Here is an 11,723-nt window from a genome sequence, read left to right as displayed (position 1 = left end):
TTTCATAATACAAAATAAAATGTTTGTATACACACACACACAGACACACACAGACATAAAAAACCTGGAGGGATCTAGGTTACCTGTGGGATATGGGACTGTGGGAACTTTTTGTGTCTATAATTTGTGTAGTGTTTGAAGTCTTATAACATTAATTTTATCATGACAAACCCAAAATTTACTTGTAGCTTCTCTCTGGATTGATGTAAACATGAATTTTATTTTATTTATTTTTATTTTTTTATTTTTTTATTGTATTTTATTTTATATATTTTTTGTCTTGTCTTGTCCTGTCCTGTCCTGTCCTGTCTTGTATTTTTTGGGACTGGGTCTTGCTCTTTTGCCCAGACTGGAGTGTGTGCAATCACAACTCACTGCAGCCTCGAACGCCAGGGCTCAAGTGATCCTCCCACCTCAGCCTCCTGAGTAGCTGGGACCACAGGCACACACCACCATGCCCAGCTAATTATTTAATTTTCTATTTTATTTTATATATTTTTTGTCTTGTCTTGTCCTGTCCTGTCCTGTCCTGTCTTGTATTTTTTGGGACTGGGTCTTGCTCTTTTGCCCAGACTGGAGTGTGTGCAATCACAACTCACTGCAGCCTCGAACGCCAGGGCTCAAGTGATCCTCCCACCTCAGCCTCCTGAGTAGCTGGGACCACAGGCACACACCACCATGCCCAGCTAATTATTTAATTTTCTGTAAAGACAGGGTCTTCCTATGTTGTCCAGGCTGGTCGTGACCTCCTGGGTTTAGGCAGTCCTCCTGCCTCATCCTCCCAAAGTGCTGGGATTATATGCATGAGCCACTGCACCCAGCCACATAAGGGACTTTAAACTACCTGGTGACATTCACACCTAAGGCAGATGCTCCCCAGGGGACTATCTCCAGGAAACAGAGTGACCCATCAGGGATGGGCCCCAGGGGCTTCTGCACTGCCACACCAGCAGCAAAACTCTGCTGACCTGCAGCAGAGAGAGCAGGGAAGGGTTACAGACAGAGGAAAACAATGACAGCCTTCCCTCTCCCCAGTCAAGGCCATGGCAGGGAAGTGAAGGGGACATCAAAGGGAGACCAAAGCTTTGTCCAAGGAGACTGACAGCAAGGGTGAGAGGCACAGTGTCCACACAAACTCCTGCCAGACAACCTCAGAAGAAGACATCAAAGCTTTGTCCAAGGAGACTCTGACAGCAAGGATGAGAGGCACAGTGTCCAGCACAAACTCCTGCCAGACAGCCTCAGGGAAGCCAGGCCCAGCTTCTTTCAAAAGCTCAACACAGGCCCTGTGAACAGCCACACGCATTTACCACGTGGCCGGTGCTCATCAGGACATGGGGGGTCACTGACTCCCTCACTCTGCAGGGTTGTATGGAGCAATGAGTTCTTTTAAAATTCTGTGTCTCCTGGATGCTATGAAGGTGGGCAGCACATGGTCTTTACTGGGTCCTGTCCAGCCCACGAAGTCCAAAGGCACAGCTGGGCATGGTGCCTCATGCCTATTAATCCCAGCACTTTAGAAGGCCAAGGTGTTATGATCACTTGAGCCCAGGAGTTTGATGCCAGCCAGGGCAACCTAGGGAGACCCCATCTCTACCAAAAAAAAAAAAAAAAAAAAAATGAGCCAGGCGCACACCTGTAGTCTCAGCTGCTTGGAAGGACGCTTGAGCCTGGGTGAACCATGATGGCACCACTGCATGCCAGCCTGGGAGACAGAGCAAGAACCTGTCTCAAAAGAAAAAAGAAATACAAGGGCACAATCTGGTAAAAGGTCTCACAGAGGATAAAGGGTCCCTGAGATACAGAGGCGGGAAAGACTTACTCTCAAAGACAGAATCCAAAAAGGCTGCTTTTGGGGAAAAGTGGCCTGAGAGTCAGGCCTTGCCGGACAAGTTCCCCTAACGTGCTAAGAAGCAAAGGCCTGTTTCATAGTCCAAAGCATGGAAGCTCAGCCAGAGGGACCCAGGCGGGCCCACCTCACGCCTGGGTTCCTTGGCAGCCTCTGCTGCCCCCTGGTGGCCATGCTGTGCACACCGCCACCAGACGAGGGCGCCACCCACAGGCACCACCTGCTCCGCCCTTAGGCAACACTTCAATGGTCCCGTGGCTCTGGGCCACTTCACATGACTAGCAGCCACAGATGACCCCATGACCTGTTGGCCACCCCATCAGCAGCCCCTGCTTCTGATTTCTACCTGTGCTTTTTTTTTTTTTGGAAACAGAGTCGCCCAGGCTGGAGAGCAGTGGCACGATCTCAGCTCACTGCAACCTCTGCCTCCCAGTGATCCTCCCACCTCATACCCCCAAGTAGCTGGGACTACAGGTACATGCCACCATGCCCAGCTATTTTTCTTTCTTTTTTTCTGTATTTTCTGTAGAGATGGGGCATTGCCATGTTGCTGAGGCTGGTCTCAAAGTCCTAGGCTCAAGCGCTCCACCTGCCTTGGCCTCCTGAAGGGCTGGGATGACAGGCATGAGCCACCATGCCCAGCCTTCCCTGTGCTTTTCCTCCCACGCTCCACCCACACTCCAACCAGATCTGCAGACACGGCTGAGGGGCCCTCCATCTAATCAGAAAGGGCAGCCCTCTGCATGGACAGGCCCATGAGCATGTGGCTCAGCAAAGAAAGGGCATCTTGTACAGAGTGCACAGGCCAACACATGTGCACACACAGCGGGTAAGGCCACCAGGTTAGGTCTTTGTTCTGCATATGGGAGGGCCCTGCATCCAAGCTTCCTGCCCTCAGTTCCCATATGCTTGTTAATCACCACTGTGAGGGCCCCACGACCCTGCCCGCTCCTGCCCTGCCCACCCACTAGCTCTGGTGTCTCGACCTCCAATATTGGGAGCACCCCAGTCCTTTCTCTCACAGACTTGTCTTACCTCTCTGAGACAGAAGAACAAGTCAGTCCCATGGCTCATTCACAAAGCCATGGTCTGACTCAGATGCCAAAACCTCCAGCCATCCCAGGGACTGGCCTCACCCCATGGTGGGCTGTGCCACAGCTCTCAGCTGGACAGAGCCCCTGTGGATGTAGTGTGGCAGATGGCCTGCCTTTCCTGATGCCCCAGCACCTGCCACATGTCACCCATTCAGGCCCCCAGAGCTATACCTGCAGCAGGCCAGGGTCCGGCATCCTGAGCTTTTATGCTGCGTGCAAGTTCTTCACAGGAGATTGTGGTCTTGATCACCGAAAACTTTAGGGCAGGGCAGGGGAGCAGTCGATAGGAAGCTCCCCCAGCAAGGACTTCTCATCACTGAGCAGCAGCAGGGCGTGGTAGGGGCTGCAAAACAATCACCTGTTACGGAACACACGAAGTACAGGAACCTGCACCAGGTATGCACCAGGTATGCACCTGGGACACAAACGTGCAGCTGGAGCCTCCCGGCCCTCAACTGCAGAGAGAAGGGCCAAGAGCGGGATCTGAGAAAAGGGCAGTGGTCTGTTCAGAGGCCTTCACAAAATCTGCCAAGGATTGGCTCATGTCTGTAATCGTGGCACTTTGGGAGGCCAAGGCAGGCAGTCACGTGAGGTCAGGAGTTTGAGACCAACCTGGCCAACATGGTGAAACCCCATTTCTACTAAAAATACAAAAATTATCCAGGTGTGGTTGCACCCACCTGGGGTCCCAGCTACTCAGGAGGCTGAGGCAGTAGAATCGCTTGAGCCTGGGAGGCGGAGGTTGCAGTGAGCCGAGATTGCGCCATTGCACTCCAGCCTGGCGAGAGCGAGACTCTGTCTCAAAAACAACAAAAACAAAAACCTGCAAGGATTATGTCACCCTCAGAAAAAAACACACGACAGAAGTGGGGAAGGTTTGAAGACTGGACTCCATATCCCACCGCAGAGACGCCCAGCAAACATTTGTTGATTGAAGAAATGAATGAATCTTTCCTAAGGAAATTGTCCCAAATATGAGAAAAGCAAAATCCCCTTCACAGACTAAGAACAGAAGTACGTTAAAATATGCTTAGCTAAGATTGAAAGAAAAGAGCACAAACTGGGGAGGGTGGAACTAGGCAGCGCTTTGCTTTCTGTCATTTCCAAATTTCAACAATGTGCCCAGATACATTTTTTTAATTAAAAAATGTTCAAGGAACTGGGGGACTTGGGAATGGGTGGTGCCAGAAGACTGGGCTCAGTTCTTTCCTTGCAGAAAATCAATGAAATTGCCAGGGCACGGTGGCTCATGCCTGTAATCCCAGCACTTTGGCAGGCCGAGGTGGGTGGATCATGAGGTCAGGAGTTCAAGACCAGCCTGGCCAACATGGTGAAACCCCATCTCTACCAAAATACAAAAATTAGCCAGGTGTGGTGGTGTGCACCCATAATCCCAGCTACTCAGGAGGCTGAGGCAGGAGAATCGCTTGAACCCGGGAGACAGAGGCTGCAGTGAATGGAGATTGCGCCACTGCACTTGAGCTCAGAACAAAGACTCCGTTTCAAAAAAGAAAAAAGAAAAAACAAAGTCAATTAAATTAAGAAAGTATACTTTGGGAGGCCGAGATGGGCGGATCACCTGAGGTCAGGAGTTCGAGACTAGCCTGGCCAACATGGTGAAACCCTGTCTCTACTAAAAATACCAAAAAAATTAGCCGGGCATGGCAGCGGGCGCCTGTAATCCCAGCTACTTGGGAGGCTGAGGCAGGAGAATCGCTTGAACCCAGGAGGTAGAGGTAGCGGTGAGCTGAGATCGCGCCACTGCACTCCAGCCTGGGCGATAAGAGCAAAACTCCGTCTTTCTCTCTCTCACACACACACAAAGAAAAAGAAAGTAACTGAGATCCCACAAGTGCTGACTGAAATGCAAAAGACTGGGGTCCCCACCGGGGGCAACACCATCAAGATGAAGTCCCTTCAGCCCTCCAGCTTCCCCCAGGACACTCAGCCCCACATCCAGGCTGCCCTGCCCAGGCCTAAGGTGGTGCCAGAAGGGCCCAGGGGAAACCTGGGATTGGTCATTTCTGGACACAACTAGATACAAAACTATGTGTTTTAACGTCTATAAACAGCAGAGCCCCACCTGCCAGCTTCCGCAGAGGGAAGAAGAAAAGAGAATTTTTGGAACAAAGTTAAGTGGTAAAATCTCAGGCAGAAGCTAAAGGGAAGGGCCCTGGCAAGGAGTGAGCACGTGGGGATGGGCACTCACCGGATGGCTTTCAGGCTCCGTTCGATGGCCTCTGGGGGGATCAGGCTGGAGGCTGCATAGTGGATCTTGTGGGGCAGGCAGAAGCTCACCTCCAGCCAGCTGTTGATGTGAAGCCGAACCACACCTGACGTGCACAGGCTGCAGAGAGTGGGTGCTGTTACCCCTTCACACAAACTTTAAAACCATGCACACAGATCAGAAAACACCCTGCTCAATGGTGCTGATTCCCCTGCTGTTGAGAGGAAACTGCAGGCGGAGACCTGGGCAGGAGCGCATCTCTTAAGATCACATTATGTTTAAGAAAAGAAAATATGGGGGCCGGGCGCGGTGGCTCACACCTGTAATCCCAGCACTTTGGGAGGCCGAGGTGGGTGGATCATGAGGTCAGCAGTTCGAGACCAGCCTGGCCAACATGGTGAAATCCTGTCTCTACTAAAAATACAAAAATCAGCCAGGCGTGGTGGCACACACCTGTAGTCCCAGCTACTCGAGAGGCTGAGGCAGGAGAATCGCTTGAACCCAGGAGGCAGAGGTTGCAGTGAGCTGAGATCGTGCCACTGCACTCCAACCTGAGCAACAAGGCAAGACTGTCTCAAAAAAAAAAAAAGAAGAAGAAGAAGAAGAAAGAAGAAATACATTTCTGGCTAGTCCTGGAATCTGCAGTCCAACCAGACTGCCAGGGCTTGAGAGAAGCCGTAGCCCTGTCCTAGAGACTCAGTGTACTAGAGGCACTTTAACTCAGGCCCCTGCCCGTCCAGACCCCTGACAGACACCCAACACCCAGAATACATCCTCCCCGTGAATGGGCCTGCCCTGCACACCTTATGAAGACCCAGTCACAAGTGCACGTCCAGGCAGAGCAGTGGCTGTCTCAGGGGGAGAGGAGGGCAGGGAAGGAGTGCCAAGTCCCCCCAGAGTGTTCCAGTGGTGAGAAGCACACAGTGCCCACCTCCCTGCACTCTGCAGATGCCCACAGCACCCCAGTTCCAGTGCATGTGGATACCAAGTGATCACCACAAGCCAACCGTCCTAGCCAGCCCCAACACTTCATTACCACGGAAACCCTCTCACTCCACATTCTATCAGTAACGGAAACTTGGTTCTTTCAGGTCCCAAAGCTTGCTCAGGCCACACATAGCAACACCATCCCAGATTCCTTCTTTCTTTCACAAGCCACTTTAAACCATCAGCAAATCCTGTCCGCTCCACCTGCAGGGATGTCCAAAATTCAGGCCTTTTCAGCACCACCAGGCCCAAGACACCCAGAGCACTGGCCCCTCTGCCTACCCCTCCCCACACTCCCACCTGGACAGTCCCAGCCATGGGCCTGCAACACCTACGTTCCTGTGACCTCACCTCCGGTGCCCAGTCACTCAGGTCCAGCTGTGCTCAGGGCCCTGGCATTTGCCCCTGCCCATGAACTCTCTGCAGACACCAAGGCTCCTTTACTCCATCGGTCTCCACTCAAGTGTCACATTCTCCGTGAAGCCATCCCTGAGTCCAAGCCCACTGGCACTCCAACCCCTGACCTGCTGCCTAATGCTGTCTCCCCAGCCAGAACTCACTCCTGAGGAGGTGGTTTGTGGGTTTCATTCTCTGCTCTCTACACATTGTAAAATGTGTCGGGCATGTAGGCACAGAGCTGCATTTCCTGAATGAAGTCAAGGAACACACTGCCCTCCCTGTGTGCACTGTCTTTCCTAGGAAGCCCTGCCCCAAGAACGGGCTCCACATTGGGGATGCGGCCCACGTCATCCCCTGGGGGAACCACACAAAACAAGGAAGGAGTTGTTTTCGCCAGGAGCTTCTAAAACTCCCTGATGGAGAAACCAAGGCCCCCACCCTGCTCCACCGCTCACCACAAAGCCCCTGTGCCTTAAATAAGAGCCAATAGCACTTGTTCTATGACACAGAGGAGATGCAACTGCTCGAGCAAAGCTGTCTGCAGCTGGCCTCACCGCATCCCTGGGGGCTCCAGGCACCAGGGGTGGGATCTCCACCGACTCTTGCCAAGGCCTGGCCACTCGAAGTAGCCGGCACCTTCCTTGTGTCCTGCACAGGGAACACAGCCTGTAAAGCCTCACAGTGACACCAGTTCTAAAATAGAAGCAAAACACACACAAGTTCTTCTCCAAACTGCCCACTTCTACAGCACCTCCCCCCATCATGTTTCCTCTGTTCACTGCCCCACCACCCAGGAGAGCAGCCAACTGGTGCTTTTCCCATCACCCCCTGACCCTATTCCGCTATTCTCAGCTCCCAGTTGGCAGGACAGGCCAACACACTCACATCCGGCTAAGTCCGGGAGGCTTGGCCAGACTTCTAGCTGCCCCAGGCCAGAAGGTACAAACGGCCCCTCCAACGTCTCTCAGGACACATCAATATGGGTGCTGAGAGACCACCACAGCCCCAAGGTCCCAGAGGAGGGTACCAGTCTCAGCTTCTTCCAGAACTGTATGCTAACCAAGTATGTCAGAGCAGACAGAGGCTCCCAGAACCTTACCTCTCTTTGGTCAGGGTCTTTGCAGGGTGAAAAACTCATATCAAACCCTGAAAAATGTCCCAGCCTCTAAGGAATTAAATATCATACCAGGAGAGATTTGTCCAGGGGATCCAGGTTAGTTACTCAACTTGAGTGAGCATTAGTTAGAATCTTGGCATCTGTATGCAACAGGGAAGAAAGCACAAGCAAGAGGTGGCCCCATGCACTGTGCTGTCACCATCTGGGTCAGAAAGGAGGGCCACTGGAAATAAACGGCCTATTTTTTTTTTTCTTTCTTCTGAGACAGGGTCTCACTGTTGCTCAGGCTGGAGTGCAGTGGTGCCATCTCCGCTCACTGTAGCCTCGATCTCCCGGGCTCAAGACAAACTCCCAGGTAGCTGGGACTACAGACATGTACCACCATGCCTGGGTATTTTTTTTTTCTAAGAGACGGGGTCTCACTATGTTGTCCAGGCTAGTCTCAAACTCCCGGGCACCTTGGCTTTTCAAAGTGCTGAGATTACAGGCATGAGCCACTGCCCCCACCCAAGGCCTTTCTGTTTCTGTCCTATTTAGGATGCAGCTCAAAGTGGCTGTTGGGACACCACAGAATCAGAATACTGAGGGTCCTATCGTTTCAAAGGTAGCTGTCCTTGCTCCGCCTAGGAGCACAGTAAGGCCTTATGACAAGTGCTGTGGCTCCCAGCACCGGCTTAGGTACTTGGAGTGCAGCAGGGAAGAAAACAACTTGGCTGCTCTGCACGTTGGGGGCTTCATTTGGTGGCATCAAGACAGACACGTAGGCCGGGCACAGTGGCTCACGCCTGTAATCCCAGCACTTCGGGAGGCCGAGGCAGGCAGATCACGATGTCAGGAGATCAAGACTATCCTGGCTAACACGGTGAAACCCCATCTCTACTAAAAATACAAAAAAATTAGCCGGGCGAGGTGGCGGGCGCCTGTAGTCCAAGCTACTCAGGAGGCTGAGTCAGGAGAATGGCGTGAACCCGGGAGGCGGAGCTTGCAGTGAGCCGAGATCACACCACTGCACTCCAGCCTGGGCGACAGAGTGAGACTCTGCCTCAAAAAAAAAAAAAAAAAAAAAAAGACAGACACATAATTGGCCGGGCGCGGCAGCTCACGCCTGTAATCCCAAAACCTGGGAGGCCAGGTGGGCGGATCACTTGAGGTCAGGAGTTCAAGACCAGCCTGGCCAACATGGTGAAACCCCGTCTCTACTAAAAATACAAAAATTAGGCCGGGCGCAGTGGCTCACACCTGTAATCCCAACACTTTGGGAGGCTGAGGCAGGCGGATCACCTGAGGTCAGGAGTTCCAGACCAGACTGACCAACAGGGAGAAACCCCATCTCTACTAAAAGTACAAAATTAGCTGGGCGTGGTGGCGCATGCCTGTAATCCCAGCTACTCAGGAGGCTGAGACAGGATAATCACTTGAAGCCGGGAGGCAGAGGTAGAAGTGGAGGTTGCAGTGAGCTGAGATCGTGCCACTGCACTCCAGCCTGGGCAACAAGAGTGCAACTCCATCTAAAAAAAAAAAAAAAATTAGCCGGGTATAGTGGCAGGCACCTGTAATCCCAGCTACTTCGGAGGCTGAGGCAGGAGAATCACTTTAACCTGGGAGGCGGAGGTTGCAGTGAGCTGAGATCACACCACTGCACTCCAGCCTGGGTGACAGAGCAAGACTGTGTCTCAAAAAAAAATTGAAATTAAAATTTTTTAGAAAGACACATTGGCTATGTGCGATGGCTCACTGAGCCTGTAATCCCAGCACTTTGGGAGGCCGAGACAGGTGGATCACCTGAGGTCGGGAGTTTGAGACCAGCGTGACCAACATGGAAAAACCGCATCTCTACTAAAAATACAAAATTAGCCGGGTGTGGTGGTGCATTCCTGTAATCCCAGCTACTCAGGAGGCTAAGGCAAGAAAACCGCTCAAACCCGGGAGGCAGAGGTTGCAGTGAGCCGAGATCGTGCCATTGCACTCCAGCCTGGGCACAAGAGTAAAATTGCATCTCAAAAAAAAAAAAAAATTAGCCAGGTGTGGTAGCAGGCACCTGTAATCCCAGTTACTTGGGACGCTGAGGCAGGAGAATCACTTGAACCCAGGAGGTAGAGGTTCCAGTGAGCTGAGATTGTGCCATTGCACTCAAGCCTGGGTGACAGAGCGAGACCCTGTCTCAAAAAAAAATTGAAATTAAAGTTTTTTAAAAAGACACATAATTGTAATCAAATTGTATGGAGCATTAGAAACTGGAGAGAGTTATAGGAAAAGGAACAGGGGCTTGGAACACACCTCACGGAAAGCCAGGAACAAGTGCCAGCTATGGGTATGAAGAAATGAGGGCAAGAGGGAGAGCACATCAAGGTTCTTCTAGTGACTTCCCAGCTTGGTCATCTCTGCTGCCCTCACCAGGTCAGCTGTCCTTGGAGCTGCAGTCATTCGGTCTGTTTTGTACACTGGCATGGGGCCCTCTCCTCTGGCAGAGACACGCGATGTTGGTTCCTCTAATTTCCATGTGGACTTTACTCCATTTTCCCAGGCATCAGCTCACCCACCTGCTGCTTTCTCCCTCAGAGCACTCTGCACTGAGGCTGGTGCTTCTTTATGAACTAACCCAGCTCCCTAGAGCAGTGACAAGTGCTGCCGCCAGGAGTGCCCCAAGGGCCATAGGCAGACCTGGGCAAATTCCCTAAACATGTCAGAGGGACAACTGCTCTGGAAATGTGCCAGCCCAGCCTCCAGCCTGCAAATCCCCCACAGCAAGAGGGTAAACCAGGAGCTGCACTAAAGTCTGTTAAGAGGAGGGAAGAGAAAGGTTTGCCCCTGTTTTTAAGTCTACAGCTTTAAGACAAGAGCGCTCAGCAAAAGTAGGGTTTGGGCCCTGAAAGGTTTCCTGCCGAGCTTACACTTCTGTTTGCAAGGTGTTTAATGGTTTGGTCTGAAAACACTCTGGAGGAAAACACTGTCCTCCTCAAGGCTTATCCAGCCCCTCACACAGCTCTGGGCCAGCCAAGAGGGCCCAGCCCAGTCTGTGACAGGAGATAGGTGCCCCAACCAAAGCCCTGCATCCTGACAATGACTGTGCAAAAGGGAATGGCTGGCTTCAAACACACTCTCGCCGTTTATCTCCAAGATAGCAATGTGCACACACTTATTCTAGTCCCCTCAGCTTTTAGCCTCTGAGAAAGTATCCATTCCTAACTTTAGAACTGGACAGGACCTCTGAAGCTATCCCACACACCTCTGCATCCTCTGGTCCCACGGATGGGCCCAGCTTCCTACTCTACGTAGTGGGATGCTGCATAACCCGAAAGATCTATGTGGGTTCCAAACAGCCTGCCTTGAAATTTCAAACAAAAGTTTATATACAGGTTCGTTTTTATGGAAAATTCTCAGGATATTCACAGAGGGTCCATGGGACCAACCCTGCTCTCAACACTTCGCAATGCAAGGCTCTGCACCAAGTACCACCTACCCAGCCAGACCCTGGACAGCGCTCCCCACCACAGGTCCTGTTAACTAGGAGAACCATTCAGCAAATCACTTCTTCACACTCCATGAATCTACACTGCTGTTATTCCCACCCACACATTCCATCGACCCCTAGTGGATAAGCTGTGCTCCTCCACAGGCTGAGTGTAGGGGCTATGTTGCAGAAAGTAAAGAGACATTCCTGCCCTCCTGGGAGACACAACTCAATGGTCATATGAATGAGTGACATGCTGTCACTGAGGCCACTGGGCTCCACAGGGAGACACAAGTGCTAGGTCTGGCACAGGTGTTGGGGTGGCCTCCTGAGAGAGTCACATTCCCAGACTACATTCACAGACGTTAGGTCCTGCAGGACAGGGCCACCAGGCTATTCAGCCACACCATAACCCCAGCTCTAATGAAAACAGCAACTGGGGACTGGGCACGGTGGCTCACGCCTATAGTCCTAGCACTTTGGGAGGCCGAGGTTGGTGGATCACGAGGTCAGGAGTTCAAGACCAGCCTGGCCAACATGCAGAAACCCCATCTCTACTAAAAATACAAAAATTAGCCGGGCGTGGTGGCAGGCGCCTG

The 11,723-nt window shown here is 52.0% G+C and overlaps 1 protein-coding gene across 1 annotated transcript in view; it reads right to left on the bottom strand.

Annotated features, from left to right (window-relative positions):
* NPRL3 (NPR3 like, GATOR1 complex subunit) overlaps positions 1-11,723 on the bottom strand; it is a 57,477-nt gene that overhangs the window by 10,894 nt on the left and 34,860 nt on the right. The window contains 2 exon segments of the mRNA XM_017860738.1: positions 3,115-3,286; positions 5,153-5,290. Of these exon segments, the coding sequence (XP_017716227.1) occupies positions 3,115-3,286; positions 5,153-5,290 (310 nt within the window).

Source organism: Rhinopithecus bieti, unplaced genomic scaffold (assembly GCF_001698545.2).
Source record: "Rhinopithecus bieti isolate Rb0 unplaced genomic scaffold, ASM169854v2 scaffold_56641, whole genome shotgun sequence".
Classification (NCBI taxonomy): Eukaryota; Metazoa; Chordata; class Mammalia; order Primates; family Cercopithecidae; genus Rhinopithecus; species Rhinopithecus bieti.
Note: the sequence above shows the minus strand (reverse complement) of the source record. Positions and strands in the feature narration are given on the sequence as shown.